This window comes from Osmerus eperlanus, chromosome 22 (assembly GCF_963692335.1).
Source record: "Osmerus eperlanus chromosome 22, fOsmEpe2.1, whole genome shotgun sequence".
Lineage (NCBI taxonomy): Eukaryota > Metazoa > Chordata > Actinopteri > Osmeriformes > Osmeridae > Osmerus > Osmerus eperlanus.
The window spans coordinates 12108395-12127896 of record NC_085039.1 but is presented as its reverse complement, the minus strand read 5'-3'; the positions used below and the strand labels follow the sequence as shown (position 1 = coordinate 12127896).

Genomic DNA, 19502 nt, shown 5'->3' with positions numbered 1-19502 from the left:
GACAGAAAGGAGAGAGAGACAGAGACAGACAGGAGAGAGAGAGAGACATAGAGACAGACAGGAGAGAGAGAGAGAGACAGGAGAGAGAGAGACATAGAGACAGACAGGAGAGAGAGAGACATAGAGACAGACAGACAGGAGAGAGAGAGACAGGTCAGAGAGAGACAGAAGAGAAAGAGAGAGAGACAGGAGAGGGAGAGAGAGACAGACAAGAGAGAGAGAGAGACATGGAGACAGACAGGAGAGAGAGACAGGAGAGAGAGACAGGAGAGAGATACAGGTTAGAGAGAGAGAGAGAGAGAGAGAGAGAGAGAGAGAGAGAGAGAGAGAGAGAGAGAGAGAGAGAGAGAGAGAAAGAGAGGGTAAGTATGAAAGTGGGAAGGTGGGGACAGAAAAAACCTAACATGAAGTCGTGCCACAACATGAGATAACATGAAATATTATATTAGAATATGGTATTGGGATTGTCTGTAAGATTGGGAGGGGTGTGGCCTACCTGCCCAAAGTGCTGTGTGATTGGCAGACGATTCTGCAGGCAGTCTGACTGAATTCGACGGAATCTGGTAGCTCCCGACACGGAGCCCCCCCTCTGAAGACTGTGTGGCTCCCCATGGTCCTGCACACACACACACATATCCAGTTGCGATTAGAAAATACATGTACTCACTGTACTGCACACACACAAACAGTCATAGAAGGTACGAAACACACCTTATGTGTTAACAGTTTCTTCAAGCCACTTTTAGTGAAGTCTTAGCCTGAAAAGTTAGAGATAACAGAAATAACATGTGAGTGGGGACACACACACACGCGCACACACACATACACACGCACACACTTACTGTTTTGTACATGTGTGCTTTTGACTTGACGTTGAGGATAAGAGCTCCTCCCCCCTTCTACAAAAAAAAGAGATAACCAATCACAAGACAAGCAATCACAAGACAACCAATCACAAGACAAGCAATCACAAGACAACCAATCACAAGACAAGCAATCACAAGACAACCAATCACAGACTAGAGAATCTACCTTCAAGTTGCCCACCAACTGTTGCGCCTTGGTGCTTCCTGAGTGAGTGAGAGAGATAGATCATCTGGTTTGGTATACAACAAACACAGACGCACACACATACAGAAACACACACATACACACACCTGCTGGTGTTTCGCACAGCTGGATCTCTTGCTCAAACAGGTCGTCTGGTTCCAGGCCCTGGTTTAGAAGCTCCAAGCGCCCATCTATAAACTGACAACAGAGAGACCTCCTCACTGAGGGGGGACTGGAGAGGCGGAGGAGGAGGAGAGGGAGGAGAGGAGGAGAGGAGGGGAGGAGGAGAGGAGAGGAGGGGAATAGGAGAGGAGGGGGGGAGGCAGGAGAGGAAGGGAGGAGGAGAGGGAAGAGAGGAGGGGAGGAGGAGAGGGAGGAGAGGAGAGGAGGGGGGGGAGGGAGGAGAGGGGGGGAGGGAGGAGAGGGGGGGAGGAGAGGAGGGGAGTAGGAGAGGAGGGGGAGGAGGAGAGGAGGGGAGGAGGGGAGGAGGACAGGGGGGGAGGAGGAGGGGAGGGGAGGGGGGAGGAGGAGAGGGGGGGAGGAGAGGAGGGGAGTGGAGGAGGGGAGGAGGAGAGGGGGGGAGGAGTAGAGGGAGGAGAGGAGGGGAGGAGGGGAGGAGGGGAGGAGGAGAGGAGGAGAGGAGAAAGAGGAGAGGAGGGGAGGAGGGGAGGAGAGGAGAAGAGGGAGGAGAGGGGAGGAGTTGAGGTACCTGTTTGAAGAACTGAAAATGGACAGCGGAGTGCAGGAAGTGTCTCATGCTGGGAGACCTGTGGTCCAGAAACTGGTTCTCATCAAACGCCAGCTGTCCTCCCTGGAGAGGCAGGTTAGGACAAGCTGAGGCGGGTTAGGACAGGCTGAGGCAGGTTAGGACAGGCTGAGGCGGGTAAGGACAGGCTGAGGCAGGTTAGGACAGGCTGAGGCGGGTAAGGACAGGCTGAGGCAGGTTAGGACAGGCTGAGGCGGGTAAGGACAGGTTGAGGCAGGTTAGGACAGGCGGAGGCGGGTTTAGGACAGGCTGAGGCGGGTTAGGACAGGCGGAGGCGGGGTTAGGACGGGCTGAGGCAGGTTAGGACAGGCTGAGGCAGGTTAGGACAGGCTGAGGCGGGTAAGGACAGGTTGAGGCAGGTTAGGACAGGCGGAGGCGGGTTAGGACAGGCTGAGGCGGGTTAGGACAGGCTGAGGCAGGTTAGGACAGGCTGAGGCGGGTTAGGACAGGACATGTTTTGGCGCTCCAGCAGACTTAACAGAGTCGTTATCGTGTTCTGAGGTTGTGTTCAGAATGTATTTCGGTTATACTGAGGTTTCGCCCTGTTGTGGTCGTGTTCAGGTTCAAGTTAGCGGTTGACTTAGTATGTAGCGGTTGTACATTATTTTCATTTAGCAGATGAGGAGGAACTTACAGTAAGTACAGGGACATTCTCCCTTGCCCAAGGACACAACGTCATTTGACACGGCCGGGAATTGAACTGGCAACCTTCAGATTACTAGCCCGACTCCCTAACCGCTCAGCACCTGACTCCCTAGTCAGGTTGTAGTTGTATTGTGGTTCTGACCGTGTGACGCAGGGCTGTGGTTGTGTTGAGGTTGTGTTGAGGTTGTGTTGAGGCTGGGGTTGTGGTTCTGACCGTGTGACGCAGGGCTGTGGTTGTGTTGAGGTTGTGTTGAGGTTGTGTTGAGGTTGTGGTTCTGACCGTGTGATGCCAGGGCTGTGGTTGTGTTGTGGTTGTGTTGAGGTTGTGTTGAGGCTGTGGTTGTGTTGAGGTTGTGTTGAGGTTGTGTTGAGGTTGTGGTTCTGACCGTGTGACGCAGGGCTGTGGTTGTGTTGTGGTTGTGTTGAGGTTGTGTTGAGGCTGTGGTTGTGTTGAGGTTGTGTTGAGGTTGTGTTGAGGTTGTGGTTCTGACCGTGTGACGCAGGGCTGTGGTTGTGTTGTGGTTGTGTTGAGGTTGTGTTGAGGCTGTGGTTGTGTTGAGGTTGTGTTGAGGCTGTGGTTGTGTTGAGGTTGTGTTGAGGCTGTGGTTGTGTTGAGGTTGTGTTGAGGCTGTGGTTGTGTTGAGGTTGTGTTGAGGTTGTGGTTGTGTTGAGGTTGTGTTGAGGTTGTGGTTGTGTTGTGGTTCTGACCGTGTGACGCAGGGCGTCCCGGTAGCCTCCGAACAGCAGAGCCTGGCCCCTGAGGAAGGCCTTAGCAACACCACACCCTGGAGACGAGGCATGTCGCTTCAGACGTAGCTTCAGACCCGACACCTGGAGCTCACACACACACACGCACACACACGCACACACACACACATACGCACACACACCACACATACCAACATGTTTTGAAATTGGGTCTAACACATTGTGCTCACATAGACATGTAAAAAACACACTCCCTCTCACACACTTTCACACAGACATACACACACACCACATCAGATGGGATTTTCTGCAGATCGTTGAAGGGTGTGTCCAGGGTGTTACTGTTGACGTTCAGGATGACCACATCTTCCAGAACCCCTCTGACTCTCTAGAGGAGAGCAGAGGAGAGGAGAGGAGGGGAGGAGAGGAGGAGAGGAGAGGAGAGGAGAGGAGAGGGGAGGAGAGGAGAGGAGAGGAGGAGAGGAGGGGAGGAGGGGAGGGGGAGGAGGGGAGGATGGGAGGGGGGGAGATGAGAGGATGGATGATGAAGATGAAGATGATGAAGATGATGATGACGGTTGGTACCTCAGACAGACTGGAGTGAACTCCTATAAGATAGGGCATCGGAGCGCTGGAGAGAGAGAGAGAGACATAGAGAGAGAGACATAGAGAGAGAGAGAGAGAGAGAGAGAGAGAGAGAGAGAGAGAGAGAGAGAGAGAGAGAGAGGGAGAGAGAGAGAGAGAGAGAGAGACATAGAGAGAGAGACATAGAGAGAGAGACAGAGAGAGAGAGAGAGAGAGAGAGAGAGAGAGAGAGAGAGAGAGAGAGAGAGAGAGTGAGAGAGAGAGAGAGAGAGAGAGAGAGAGAGAGAGAGAGAGGGAGAGAGAGAGAGATGAAAATAGAGGAGACCTGTTAGGGATACAGTATATATACAGTATATTATCATATTATATACTATATATTATATATATCGTGTAATAGATATTCTATAGTATATACTACAGAATATATAAAAATGATAATAACAATAATATTATATATATACAGTCTACACGGTATGTGTGCAGATGTGTGTGTGTGTGTGAGGTGTCACCTGCAGTAGTCCAGCAGGTGGGGAGGCAGGACAGGTATAAAGATGTGTTGCCAGTGCATGGGGTACAGCACACAGGACAGGGCGTGGACGCAGGCTGTCAGCTAGGACACAACACCAGCCAATCACTACTCACAGGGCCGTAGCACTGACCAATCACATGACACAACGCCAGACAGATGGCCAATCACCACTCTGATTAGACAAACCTGTAATACATACGGAGTGTGTGCATGTGTCTGTGTCTGAATATGTCTAAGCTTGTGTGTGTGTGTGTGTGCTGTCCTTACAGTGCTCAGCTTGCTGGAGAACAGGATGATGCGCCTCTCAAACAGCATGCTGGCGTACAGCTGGAGAAGGTTCCCTACGTCCACAGCTAACACCAGCTCTGTCAGGTTCCTCTGCATCACACACACGCATCACACACACGCATCACACACACATCATTACATTTACATTTAGTCATTTAGCAGACGCTCTTATTAAGTACAGGGACATTCCCCCTGAGGCAAGTAGGGTGAAGTGCCTTGCCCAAGGACACAACATAATTTGGCACGGCCGGGAATCGAACCAGCAACCTTCGGATTACTAGCCCAATTCTCTAACCGCTCAGCCACCTGACTCCCACATCTCACATCACACAATCTCACATCACACACACGCATCACACACACGCATCACACACACACATCACACACACACAATGACGGTGGCAGCAAGTGACAGTTGAGTGACACTTGTAACACACACATATAGATACACTTACACACAAGAAGATACACATGCACACACACACAGCCATACTCACACTCTCTGGGATGGAGGGCAGACCTTAGGATCCGGAGCAATGAAGTAGGGGATCTGGGGAAGAGAAGAGGAGGATGGAGAGGAGAGAGAGAATGATGGAGAGAGAGAAGGACGGAGAGAGAATGATGGAGAGAGAGAATGATGGAGAGAGAATGATGGAGAGAGAATGATGGAGAGAGAGAATGATGGAGAGAGAATGATGGAGAGAGAATGATGGAGAGAGAGAATGATGGAGAGAGAATGATGGAGAGAGAGAATGATGGAGAGAGAGAAGGACGGAGAGAGAATGATGTAGAGAGAGAAGGACGGAGAGAGAATGATGGAGAGAGAGAATGATGGAGAGAGAGAAGGACGGAGAGAGAATGATGGAGAGAGAGAATGATGGAGAGAGAGAAGGACGGAGAGAGAATGATGGAGAGAGAGAATGATGGAGAGAGAATGATGGAGAGAGAAGGACGGAGAGAGAATGATGGAGAGAGAGAATGATGGAGAGAGAATGATGGAGAGAGAGAATGATGGAGAGAGAATGATGGAGAGAGAGAATGATGGAGAGAGAATGATGGAGAGAGAGAATGACGGAGAGAGAATGATGGAGAGAGAGAATGATGGAGAGAGAATGATGGCGAGAGAGAATGATGGAGAGAGAATGATGGAGAGAGAGAATGATGGAGAGAGAATGATGGAGAGAGAGAATGATGGAGAGAGAATGATAGAGAGGGAGAATGATGGAGAGAGAATGATGGAGAGAAGGATGGCGAGAGAGAATGATAGAGAGAGAGAATGATGGAGAGAGAGAATGATGGAAAGAGAGGAGGATGGAGAGAGAGAATGATGGAGAGAGAGAATGATGGAGAGAAAGGATGGAGAGAGAGAATGATGGAAAGAGAGGAGGATGGAGAGAGAGAAGGATGGAGAGAGAGAATGATGGAGAAAGAGAATGATGGAGAGAGAGGATGGAGAGAGAGAATGATGGAAAGAGAGGAGGATGGAGAGAGAGAATGACGGAGAGAGAATGATGGAGAGAGAGAATGATGGAGAGAGAGGATGGAGAGAGAGAATGATGGAGAGAGAGAATGATGGAGAGATAGAGGGAGATAAGTGACCAAACAAACGATGCAGAGAAAGAGACAGAATCAAAAGGCTGATGACAGAGAAAATACCACAGAGATAATTAGTCGACACACAGGCCGGATTAAATTGTAGAGTGTTAGTTCAAATGAGAGTAGGTTCAAGAGCAGCCATTCCCAACCTTTTCCACTTTGCGGCCCACTTGCATAGCTCACATATTTAAGCGGCCCCCCAGCAACACATCCTAATTCGCGTTTATCACACGTTTTAACAACACCACGGGAGCCAACAGTTCGCTTTCACGAGTTATCTGTATCTTGAGAAGACAAGTGTCAGCGCAACATAAGTACAAAAAAAAAAAAACATAATAACATGAATATATAGTTAATAGCAAACTGCTATATTGGCTATCGACAGTGAGAATTATTTCCGTGAAAAAGTAGGTCAGGTCTAAAACTTCTGGTGAAGTTACGTGACTTTTAATAACCAGAACAGATTATGTTAACTAGCTACTATCAATAGCTAATAGCAATTTAGCTATTGCTCTCTTAACCCTACACTCAGATTGTGCGGCTTCTCGCTTTTTTTCATGACCGATAACAGGTCGCCCTCGCGGAGATTTCCAGGTTGTTGTTAGAAACTGATGAGAACGACACGTTACAGTAACCATGGGAACAAATATGACACACCAATTAACTACCGACATCGTGCCAAGCGTAACTTTCGCTAATGATGAATTAAAGGCAAAATATCATATATAAATTAGTAAGAATTGTAATAATAATTTACCAACAGCATAAATATTTTGATATTTATACATTTTTCATATTTTATTTTAATTGTTTTGGTGACCCACCTGCATTACCGTTAACGGACCACTAGTGGGCCACGGCCCACAGGTTGGGAATTGCTGTTAAACCAGTCAGATCAGGTTCAAGAGTGCTAGTCAAGGGCGTTTCTAGGATTCAAAGAAAGTGGGGGCTTAGTCCCAAGGGGAGTGGCATGTTTGCGCGCGTAGCTTGCGGCAATTTGTTTGGGGGCCCATTTGGGGCTGCGGATATCCATTGTTTCAGACAGTTCATAGAGTTCATCAGTCAAAAATCAGTAAAAAAATAAAAATAAACAGCCAATAATGCCAAATTATTTAGGGGGGTTGAAGAACATTTAAGGGGGGTTGAAGCCCCCTAAAATAGGCCTAATGATGCCCCTGGTGCTAGTCCTATCAGATTCGATTAAAATGTTAGTTTGATCCTGTGGGATTATTTTAATTACTGTAAAAAGTAGGATGTTAGTCCAGATTATGGTCTGTTAGAGTTCAGGGGATTAGATCAAACCCAGGGGAGGCTTCATGACTCACCCCTTCCTGCCCCTCCCCCATTGGATGTGGGGAGTTTCCAAGTGGGCCGGGCCCATCTGTTCTGACCAATAGCTGTTCTCCCTCGATGAGAAACAGAATACACACTAACTAGAAAATGTGATTCCCTTTTTCCCTACACAATCGGTCGAGACAAGTGATTGGGATTCCTCATGCGTTCCCTAGCAACCCAGATTTATGATGTCATCACGCTGACCGAGCTGTCGTGGGCTGGATCAGCCTTACCATCTGAAGAGTGATAGATCCTACAGCCAATGGCATCGGTTGGTTGTAGAGGGCGGTCAGCAGCTCTCGCATCTCATTGGTCTGTTGGGGAGCAGGAAGTTACAAGACATACATGACATCATGGGGATATCAGGGGAAACATCCATCTGTCATCATCACCTCACCTGTCCCTTGGTCAGATAATCTGCCAGATTGTTGAGCAGTTTGTAGAAGACTTCAAACCAGGGGAGGTAGCTGTCCAGGAGGGAACACACACACAGACAGTCACAACACACACACAGTCACAACACACACACACACACACACTGACCTGAGCACACAGAGGCAGGTAGCTGTCCAGCAGGGAACACACAGTCACAACACACACACACACTAACACACAGTCACAACACACACACACACACTAACACACAGTCACAACACACACACACACACTTACACACAGTCACAACACACACACACACTCTGACCTGAGCACACAGAGGCAGGTCTGAGAGCTGTTGGTGAGACGACACACACACACACACGCTGACCTGAGCACACAGAGGCAGGTCTGAGAGCTGTTGGTGAGACGACACACACACACACACACACGCTGTCCTGAGCACACAGAGGCAGGTCTGAGAGCTGTTGGTGAGACGACACACACACACACACACACGCTGACCTGAGCACACAGAGGCAGGTCTGAGAGCTGTTGGTGAGACGACACACACACACACACACACACACACACACTGACCTGAGCACACAGAGGCAGGTCTGAGAGCTGTTGGTGAGACGACAGAAACCGAAGCGTTGGCAGCCCTCCAGGTCAGTCAGCACAAACGTGAAGTGCTGAACCACACCTCCCTCTCTCCGGCTGACAGGGTGTGTGTGTCGGGGGGGGGGGCGATGTGTGTGTGTGTTAGTGTATGTATGTGTATTTGTGTGTGTGTGGGGGGAGGGGGGGGGGGCAAACAAATCAAGTTTATTGACCTAAACAATATGCATATACAACGTACATGTGTATCTATAGCAGTCATGCTTCCACTAAACACACACAAACTTACATGCATACACACATTTACACACTAGCTCACATACACACACAAATCTATCTAACACACACACACACTAACTCACACACTAACTCACACACACACAAAAGAGTCTCACCCTGCTATGTCATAAGGGAAGCAGAACCTTGGGAGTGCATGCAGAGAGTCCTAGAGAGAGAGAGGGGGAGAGAGAGGGAGGGAGGGGGGGGAGGGGGCAGAGAGGGGGAAAGGGAGGGAAGGAGGTAGGGAGGGGGGAGAGGGGGAGAGAGAGGGAGGGGGGAGGGGGAGAGAGGGAGGGAGATGGGGAGAGAAAGAGAGGGGGGGAGAGAGAGAGAGAGGAGGAGAGGGAAAGAGGAAGAAAGGGAGAAAAAGAAGGAAAGAGAACGAAAGGGAGAGATGGAGAAAGAGAGTAAAATATAGATATAGTTTGTGCACACCATGCATGGACAGAGTAATGATTGTGTTCAACAGAAAGAAGGATACCTCATCGCTGTAGTCCTCTGGGAACTGGAACAACACCTCTGGATCTAGTTAAAGAGAGCACACACACACACATGCACACACATGCACACACACATACACACAAACACGTGCATGCACACACAAACACTTCAACTTTAAGTATGAGTTTGTCTTATTCGTGTTCACATGCATTTAGGTTGCCAGGTAACCTACAGACTGTATCCACGGTAACCAGTCACAGTGTGTGGTATGCTGAGCGTCACGTGACAGGAAGTGTGAGCAATTCTTAGCTCAGCAGAGTTCACATCAATCACATGCAGACCGTGTGTGTGTGTGTGTGTGTGTGTGTGTGTGTGTGTGTGTGTGTGTGTGTGTGTGTGTGTGTGTTGGGGGTGGGTGGTTCTTGCATGTGCATGTGTGTTTAGAGGTGTGTGTTTAGAGGTGTGTGTGTGTTTAGGGAGTGTGTGATGTGTGTGTGATGTGTGTTTACCCGTGTCCCTGGCGATGGGGCAGGACACCTGCAGGAACCAGTTGAAGGGTCTGTCAGGATTCTCTCTGTGACAACAACAGGGGTGGTTCAGCGTAGTTAGGGCTGGTTAGGTGTAGTTAGGTGTAATTAGGGTAGTTAGGTGTAATTAGGGTAGTTAGGTGTAGCTAGGTGTAATTAGGGTAGTTAGGTGCAGCTAGGTGTAGCTAGGTGTAATTAGGGTAGTTAGGTGTAGCTAGGTGTAATTAGGGTAGTTAGGTGTAGTTAGGTGTAGCTAGGGTAGTTAGGTGTAGTTAGGTGTAGCTAGGTGTAATTAAGGTAGTTACATTTACATTTAGTCATTTAGCAAACGCTCTTATCCAGAGCGACTTACAGTAAGTACAGGGACATTCCCCCGAGGCAAGTAGGGTTAAATGCCTTGCCCAAGGACACGTCATTTTTCACGGCCTGGAATCGAACCGGCAACCTTCTGATTACTAGCCCGATTCCCTAACCGCTCAGCAACCTGACTCCTCTAGTTATGTGTAGTTAGGTGTAGCTAGGTGTAATTAGGGTAGTTAGGTGTAGTAAGGGTTAGTTATTGGTAGCTGGGTGTAGTAAGGGGTAGTTAGGAGTAGATGGCTGTAGTTAGGGGTAGTTAGGGGTAGATGGGTGTAGTTAGGGGTAGTTAAAGTCATTTTTCCTGTCTACTACTATCTCCACTGGGCTTCAGGTAAAATAGCTGAAACAGTTTCTACTGCCTGCCTGTTAACCGAGGCTGTAATAGCAGTGCGACGGCACCACGGCAACGCTGCAGCACAGGGGAGCCAGGCCGACGTATCGCCGACGGCTACGCTGCCCTGGCGCTTCCTGTGCTGCGAACAGAGGAAGTGACAGAAGCCGCTAGAACTGAGAGAGACATGGAGAGAGAGAAGAGAGAGAGCGGTGATGGAGAGGAGAAACGTACCTTAGTCTGGAGCCCATGGCGAGTGTATAGTCCTGTGTCCATGTGTGTGTCCAGAGATTGGCCCTCGGTAGGTGTGTGGTGGCACACACACACTTGCAGAAGCTACACACACACTCACACACTCATACTTTTGAACAGCAGCACTCTGTGCACACAGGGCACGAACTGAACACACCACTTCCTGATTGTTTGTGAGTATGTGTGTGTGTGTGTGTGACAGTCTGTGTGTGTGTGTGTGACAGTCTGTGTGTGTGTGTGGTTGATGACGTTGCTTTGTGTCACTCTCAGCCAATGCAAATCTTTTTCTTCTTTTCCCTTTTTCGTCACAGTGACAAACACACCACACACACACCACACACACACCACACACACACAAACACACACATTCATGCAAACTGACACGATTCACGATAAGCGGAAGCCATTTCCAAAACTCGGAAATTCATTTTTTTAGGAACAAAACAAGAAAGACAATGTTGTGTTTCATCCACAGCTTTATTCAAGAAATGCCAAATTAGTCACTTTGTCAAATTATTTTTGTCACTATGAAGAGCAACTGCTTCCGGTATGAAGGGGTGACGATGAGGGAAGTGTTTTTAATTAAGATTTATATAAACACAAAGAAGACTGTGACCAATGAGCATGAGCACGTCTGCCATGTGGCCTGTGACCATGTGACCTACAGCTAGCTGTCTACAAGAGGCATGGACGTTGTTGGAAGGTGTGGGGTGGAACCGGAGAGTTAAAGGGACAAAGGGGAAAAGGGAGAGAGGGAGAGAAGAGAGAGAGCGAGAGAGGGAGAGAGAGAGGGAGAGAGAAGGGGAGAGAGGGAGGGAGGGAGGGAGGGAGGGAGGGAGAGAGGGAGGGAGAGAGAAGAGAGAGGGAGAGAGAGGGGGAGAGAGAGGGAGAGAGAAGAGAGAGGGAGAGAGAGAGAGGGGGAGAGGGAAAGAAGAGAGGGAGAAAGAGAGAGAGAGAGAGAGAGAGAGAGAGAGAGAGAGAGAGAGAGAGAGAGAGAGAGAGAGAGAGAGAGAGAGAGAGAGAGAGAGAGAGAAGAGAGAGAGGGAGGGAGAGGGGGAGAGAGGGAGAGAGAGAGAGAAGAGAGAGAGGGAGAGGGGGAGAGAGGGAGAGAGAGAGGGGGAGAGAAGGAGAGAAGAGAGAGATAGGGGGAGAGAGAGAGAGAGAGAGAAGGAGAGAGGGATAGAGGGAGAGAAGAGAGAGATGGGGGTGTAGGGGTGTCTTAGGCCACCTCTTCCTCTCCCTCCTCCTCGAACTCGCCCTCCTCTGCAGTGGCATCCTGGTACTGCTGGTACTCAGACACCAGGTCGTTCATGTTGCTCTCCGCCTCGGTGAACTCCATCTCATCCATGCCCTCGCCCGTGTACCAGTGCAGGAAGGCCTTGCGGCGGAACATGGCGGTGAACTGCTCGGAGATGCGCTTGAACAGCTCCTGGATGGCCGTGCTGTTGCCGATGAAGGTGGCGGACATCTTGAGGCCGCGGGGAGGGATGTCGCACACGGCCGTCTTCACGTTGTTGGGGATCCATTCCACGAAGTAGCTGCTGTTCTTGTTCTGCACGTTCAGCATCTGCTCGTCCACCTCCTTCATGGACATGCGGCCTCTGAAGATGGCCGCCACGGTGAGGTAGCGCCCGTGGCGAGGGTCGCAGGCCGCCATCATGTTCTTGGCGTCGAACATCTGCTGGGTGAGCTCGGGCACGGACAGGGCGCGGTACTGCTGACTCCCCCTGCTGGTGAGGGGGGCGAAGCCCGGCATGAAGAAGTGCAGGCGGGGGAAGGGCACCATGTTGACGGCTAGCTTGCGGAGGTCGGCGTTGAGCTGGCCGGGGAATCTGAGGCAGGTGGTCACCCCGCTCATGGTGGCGGAGACCAGGTGGTTGAGGTCGCCGTAGGTGGGTGTGGTCAGTTTGAGCGTGCGGAAGCAGATGTCGTAGAGCGCCTCGTTGTCGATGCAGAACGTCTCGTCCGTGTTCTCCACCAGCTGGTGCACGGAGAGGGTGGCGTTGTAGGGCTCCACCACCGTGTCTGACACCTAGAGGGGGGGGGGTGGGGGAGAGGGGGGGGTGGAAAGAGAGGGAGCGTGTGAGAGGGATGTGGAGTGGGGGGTGGTCAGTGGGGGAGGAATGGGAGAGGAAGAGGAGAAAAGATGAAAACATGTGCACAAACATATGTTCATAACAGACTTAACATATCACTAAGCTGCTAGTATCTCCGTTTCTGTGAGTGGTTTGACTGTTACATGACTTATATGTACAAGGCTGAATAGAACCTACGTGTAGAACCACCGCATGCTAACACTGACCTTAGGAGAGGGCACCACGCTGAAGGTGTTCATGATGCGGTCGGGGTACTCCTCGCGGATCTTGCTGATGAGCAGGGTGCCCATGCCCGAGCCCGTGCCCCCGCCCAGGGAGTGGGTGAGCTGGAAGCCCTGGAGACAGTCACAGCTCTCAGCCTCCTTCCTCACCACGTCCATGACCGAGTCCACCAGCTCCGCCCCCTCCGTGTAGTGGCCCTTGGCCCAGTTGTTGCCTGCTCCACTCTGACCTGGTGGGGGAGGGGTGGGGATGGGAGTGGGGGAGGGGGTGGAGGAGGGGGTGGAGGTGGGGGAGGGGGTGTGAGGTGGGGGTGGAGGTGGGGGAGGGGGTGGAGGTGGGGGTGGAGGTGGGGGAGGGGGTGGAGGTGGGGGAGGGGGTGGAGGAGGGGATGGAGGTGGGGGAGGGGGTGGAGGTGGGGGAGGGGATGGGGGTGGGGGAGGGGGTGGAGGAGGGGGTGGAGGTGGGGGTGGAGGTGGGGGAGGGGGTGGAGGTGGGGGTGGAGGTGGGGGAGGAGGGTGGAGGTGGGGGAGGGGGTGGAGGAGGGGATGGAGGTGGGGGAGGGGGTGGAGGTGGGGGAGGGGGTGGAGGTGGAGGTGGGGGAGGGGGTGGAGGTGGGGGAGGGGGTGGGGGAGGGGGTGGAGGTGGAGGTGGGGGAGGGGGTGGAGGTGGGGGTGGAGGAGGGGTGGAGGGTTAGACAATTACACTGCTTCTCTGTCTGCCTGTTTGTCTGTCTGCCTGTTTGTCTGTCTGCCTGTTTGTCGTCTGCCTGTTTCTCTGTCTGCCTGTTTGTCTGTCTGCCTGTTTGTCGTCTGCCTGTTTGTCTGTCTGCCTGTTTGTCTGTCTGCCTGTTTGTCTGTCTGCCTGTTTGTCGTCTGCCTGTTTGTCTGTCTGCCTGTTTGTCTGTCTGCCTGTTTGTCGTCTGCCTGTTTGTCTGTCTGCCTGTTTGTCTGTCTGCCTCCTCACCAAAGACGAAGTTGTCGGGTCTGAAGATCTGTCCGAAGGGCCCGGAGCGGACCGAGTCCATGGTGCCGGGCTCCAGATCCACCAGGATCGCTCTGGGGACGTACTTGCCCCTGCACACACACACACACGCGCACACACACACACAGGCACACACACACACACACACACACACACACAGACGCATGAGGCCACACCAATACACACAAAGACAGGTTAAACTTACTGGTCACCTACCACAGCCACAAGAAAAATAATGTGTGTGTGTGTGTGTGCTGACCTGAGGCCTCATTGTAGTACACACTGATCCTGTCTAGCTGCAGGTCACTGTCTCCATGGTAGGTGCCTGTAGGGTCGATGCATGCTCATCACTGATCACCTCCCAGAACTGAAGGAAAAAGGGAGGGGGGGGGGGGGGAGGAGAGGGGGTGGAGAGAGGGGGGGGGGGAGGGGGGGGGAGAGGAGAGGGGGTGGAGAGGGGAGAGAGTGAGCAGGAGAGAGAGCGAGCAGGAGAGAACAAAGAGAGAGAGAGAGATTGAATGGGAAGAGAGAATGTTTGGGAATGGGAGAGAAAATGATTCGATCTTGAGTTTTATGTCAAACAGTCCCCTACAACTCCCTCTTTTCACAAAGTCAGTGGTCTGAATGCACTGGGAAAATACCGGGTTTATTTCTTCCAATAAATAGCAAGCTATGGTGAGAAAATACGATCATGATCTAGGCTACTTTAAAACCAATTACTGCTTAGATGTAGTCTCCTACCTGCTAAAATGACGTGTACATCTGTGAAAATACCGTGAAGAAAACAACAACGGAAAATAAAGGACACCGGCGGTCCAGCACGAGCCACACCCTCTCACTCACTCCATCACACACACGCGCACACACACACACACACACACACACAATGGGTGTCATTCATTCTCTCGGTGACACCGTATAGAATCTCGCTGCGGATTAAAAATACCAAAGAACTCCGTGACACCGATAGAACCATTGCGCACAGATTAGGCTCTACTAGTAACGACACGAGCAGGCTGCCTGCCGTGACGTCGACCGAGGCTCGCTCAGATGGAGCGAGCGCTGTCGGAGATGTCTCGTCTCGCAGCCGCCCATCACAGGACTCCTTGCAAGGTCTCTGGTGATCGTTAGATTATAACATCGATTGGTACTCGTTGGCTATAGAGAGCCAAATACAGATCCGAGTGTCGACAGCTTCGCTAATCAAATGTTTTCTCTAAAATAGTAGCCTATCCTTTCATTAAATCGGTGTACAGCGGCTTATTACGTGCCAGCGTCTGTGTTAGGCGTCCTCGTTCCTACCTTTGCTCCAATCTGATTTCCGCACTGTCCAGCTTGCAGATGCACAATTTCGCGCATGTTGACGCTGGAGGCTCGAGCGGCTCAAAACTGTGAGGGTAAACGGAAGGTTATTAGCGATAACGGGGCTTGGATCTTGCAGTTATCCAGTCCTCGGTTTGTCGTCGTTCTGAATGGCGGAGAGTGCGCACTGTCGTCACTGTCGTCTCTCTCTCTCTCTCTCTCTCTCTCTCTCTCTCTCTCTCTCTCTCTCTCTCTCTCTCTCTCTCTCTCTCTCTCTCTCTCTCTCTCTCTCTCTCTCTCTCTCTCTCTCTCTCTCTCTCTCTCTCTCTCGTCAACGCCAGTCTGCGGTTGCGCCGCTTGTCCTATGCTGCAGAATTACGTCATCTCCATGGCAACCGCGGAACCGGTGTCTGGAAGGAATACCGGGGAGCGCGTGTTCTCTCTGGCCGGTGTCAGGGAGACACGGCGGAACACACAGCGGAATTACTGTAGGCCACTGATGGATATAGGCCATCCCCAGGGTATAGCTCAAGATGGAAAATATTTACCTTCTTGTGTTCTGAAAGATAATGCAAATTAAACTAACATTTAATCATTTAGAAGACGCTATTATCCAACACGTAATTTGCATGCAAGTAAATTATAATGACGGCAAAAAATCAAGGCTCTGGATTGTATAGTTTTAACAGCAATGCACGAATAAATAAGTGAACGAATTAATGATTGTACACCTATTGGAATGAATAAATACGTAACTTGTAAAACAGTAGGCCTACCGATGAATTAAATCGTGTTGAGTGACCAAATTTATTGATTTGCAAACGTGCACTGTCATGGTTGATTGTGGTCACACCATCCCTAACCACACACACCTGCCTGCCTGAGTGTTGTGGCGTGTGTGTGTGTTTGTCTGTGTTAGTGTGAGTGTTTGAGTAAGTGTGCGTGAGAGTTATTGTGAATGTGTGTGTCTGTGGTAAGGTATGATTTGTTTGCATTGAAATCCTTGAAGTCAGCTGACAAGAGGTCCTATATATATAACCCCCACCATCCAGCGTGATGGGAAGTCTAGAACACACTAGTTGGACCAGCTGAATGGAGGAGGTTAGGGTTACCTGATTCTAGACTAGAGAGACCCATTTAGACAGAGACAGACTCAGGTATACGAAGGCAAACGCAGGTAGGCCCAGGATAGGGTTAGACCTGCTATCAGTAGTCAGGTGAACCATTCAGCACTGGGCAGGTGTGGGCAGGTGTCTACAATACTAGAGCTGGTCTTACCTAAAACCAGGACCGTGCTAGCTGGCCCAGGTGAGGACTAGCTAGAACCAGGACCGTGCTAGCTGGCCCAGGTGAGGACTAGCTAGAACCAGGACCGTGCTAGCTGGCCCAGGTGAGGACTATCTAGAACCAGGACCGTGCTAGCTGGCCCAGGTGAGGACTAGCTAGAACCAGGACCGTGCTAGCTGGCCCAGGTGAGGACTATCTAGAACCAGGACCGTGCTAGCTGGCCCAGGTGAGGACTAGCTAGAACCAGGATCGTGCTATAGAGACAGCGGAGAGGAGAAGTAAGAGATCTTGACAGGACGTCTGGAGGGACTCCCAGCAGGTGAGGAAGAGGAGGGTGAGGGGATGAGGAGGAAGGGGGAAGGAATGGTGGAGGTGGTCTACCTGTGTGTGTGTGTGTGTTTGGTTTTCAAGTTGGGAAAAGAAAGTAAAACAAAAATAGCTTACAAAAAAACTTTTGAAAATAACTTTTGCAAGGTTGAAAAATTACATTTTTTTTTTTTTACTTTTTGGATGAGACAGAGGGAGTTGGCAATGAATGAGAATAGAGACATTCCTGATCACCCATGGCCATAATGAGGGAGAAGTTCGAAATTGTCGGTGTCAAAAAGGATTCCTGGCGAATGTGTCTATAGTGTCTTTTTGTATTAATGTACTAATATGATGTGAGGTCCAACAGGTAGTAGTAATGGTTACTTCTTACTTAAGTATATGTCAGAGCCCACACTTCTTTACTTTAACTCAAGTCTTTTTAATCATGAGTATCTGTACTTCTACTCGAGTGAAGGATGTGTGTACTTTTGCCATCTCTATTTGCGGGGAGGTTGGGTGTGAGCTTGGGGGTGAGGTTGGGGGGGGGGGTGGAGGTGGGGGAGGGGGAGGGGGGGGAGGGGGAGGGGGGGAAGGTTTTATTTCCATCATGCCCACAGGAACCACCATGCTCAGCCAGCTGTGTGTGGAACGTGCTGGGTGCCGAGTCCACAGCAGGTGAAGGGTTTGCTAAGGAAAGCAGGAGGGCGGTGGACACCACACAGGGTCAGACACGGCACAGGGAGTGCGGTGGACACCACACAGGGTCAGACACGGCACAGGGAGGGCGGTGGACACCACACAGGGTCAGACACGGCACAGGGAGGGCGGTGGACACCACACAGGGTCAGACACGGCACAGGGAGGGCAGTGGGCACCACACAGATAATGGTTTGGTGGTTGGGTGGAAGGCTCAGACAAAGGAAAAGAGACACAGCCACACATGCACAGATGAATAAAACACTGACGCACACACCGACACCTAAAAACACATTCAGTTTCATCACACCACTCCGGGTCCAATCCCATTCCTGTCTTTAAGAATCAAGTTCCCGCGAACCAATCGAAAGACTGCTCCAGCAACCAACGAGAATGGACCTCCTCATCAACACCAACACCACCACCACCTCAAGTCCTGACTTCATCACCTACAACTCCACCTACTGGGACAAGCAGTGCTTCATAGGGTACCTCGTCTTAGACATTGTGAACATGGCGGTTGCCGTGGTTGGGTTTCCCTGCAACGTGCGTGTGCTCCTGGTGTTGCTCCGGGGGGAATTGGACCCGTCAACCTCTGATCTCTTCATTGGAAGCCTGGCCCTGCTGGACAGCACTTTCTGCCTGTCCAACATCCTGTTCACCATCAACCGCCAGCTGCTCTACAACTACATCATCCACATTGTCCTGTACTTCCTATTCGCTCAATACGAGGTGGGCGGGACTTGTTTCTTCTGTCTTTTTCCCCCCCAGTGATTTAATTGGTCTCTGTTTACTTCCTGGTTATGTTTAGACGGCATATTTATATATACAATTCCTGTCCAATCCTGTTTGTGTAATCCTCCAGGTGGGCGGGCCTGTGTTCGTGTGTAGCATCTGTTTGGACCGCTACGCTGCTGTGATCCACCCAATCACCTTCACCCGCTACCGTCATCCCCGCTACCGTCGGGCGCTGATCGCGGTCATGTGGTGTCTGCTGCTAGGGTACGCGATCTTCAGGGCAGTGGCGTTCTTCGAGTACAATGACGAACTCTTCACCGCCCTCTTCATCATCGCCTTCATCATCATCACCTACTGCAACCTGGCTCTCCTATTGGCTCTCAAACGCTCCGGCCCTGGCGACAGCCAATCGGGTCCGAGCGCCGGGCAGCAGAACCCGGTGAAGCGGCGTGCGTTCCACATGGTGATGGGAATCTTCGTGGTGGTTCTGTTTTGCTTCTTGCCGACGGCGGCGCTGTTTCCCTTCCAGCACCTCATCCCCCCAGACGTCTTCTTCTGCTTCATCTACCCACTGTGTTACGCCTTCATGTCCCTGAGAGTGTTCCTGCAGCCCCTCATCTTCCTGTTCCGCTGCCGGAAGCTGCCGTGCATGAAGGCCAGGGGGGGAGGGGGGGAGGAGGAGGGGTGCAGGCCCTGCTGCTGAGAGGAGCGGGGCGGGGGGAGAGTTAGGGTTAGGGTCATTATATTAGGGTTAGGGTTAGGGTCATTATATATTCTATGATATGTGTGCATTAGAATAGTTACAATAGCAAACAATTATGACATCAGCAATCTGTGACATCATCACCAAAACATTCCATTCCAAGTCTGGGACATTGTCAGAGCATTCTGTGGTCCAGAACACCTGTTTCTGTTTTTACTTTGAGTGTCTTGATCTGTGATCCAGGTGTCTAATAAGTAATAAATTGAACAAACTGCTGTCAATGTTGTACCGAATTACACACACACACACACACACACACACACACACACACACACAGTACACCCACGTTAATATCACCTCCTTCCCGGAAACAACCTGAGACATGCTGCAGAAGCCGAGTCAGATGGCTGAGCGGTTAGGGAATCGGGCTATTAATCAATATGTTGCCGGTTCGATTCTGGCTGTGCTAAATGATGTTGT

General features: G+C 50.9%; 1 protein-coding gene and 1 pseudogene across 1 annotated transcript; both read right to left on the bottom strand.

Annotated features, from left to right (window-relative positions):
- Positions 1-445: 445 nt before the first annotated feature.
- On the bottom strand, positions 446-10826 carry LOC134009207 (DENN domain-containing protein 1B-like). The gene is given in 21 exon segments (XM_062448932.1): positions 446-616; positions 712-752; positions 839-899; positions 1033-1070; positions 1158-1248; positions 1760-1861; positions 3170-3292; positions 3459-3557; positions 3755-3800; positions 4264-4364; positions 4551-4661; positions 5069-5091; positions 5094-5121; positions 7493-7573; positions 7736-7816; positions 7900-7969; positions 8478-8597; positions 8894-8943; positions 9259-9302; positions 9728-9792; positions 10671-10826. Coding segments are annotated over 21 exon segments (1563 nt in total). The 5' UTR covers positions 10688-10826.
- Positions 10827-11146: 320 nt separating this feature from the next.
- Positions 11147-15514, bottom strand: LOC134009070 (tubulin beta-4B chain-like; annotated as a pseudogene).
- Between the last annotated feature and the right edge of the window lie 3988 nt (positions 15515-19502).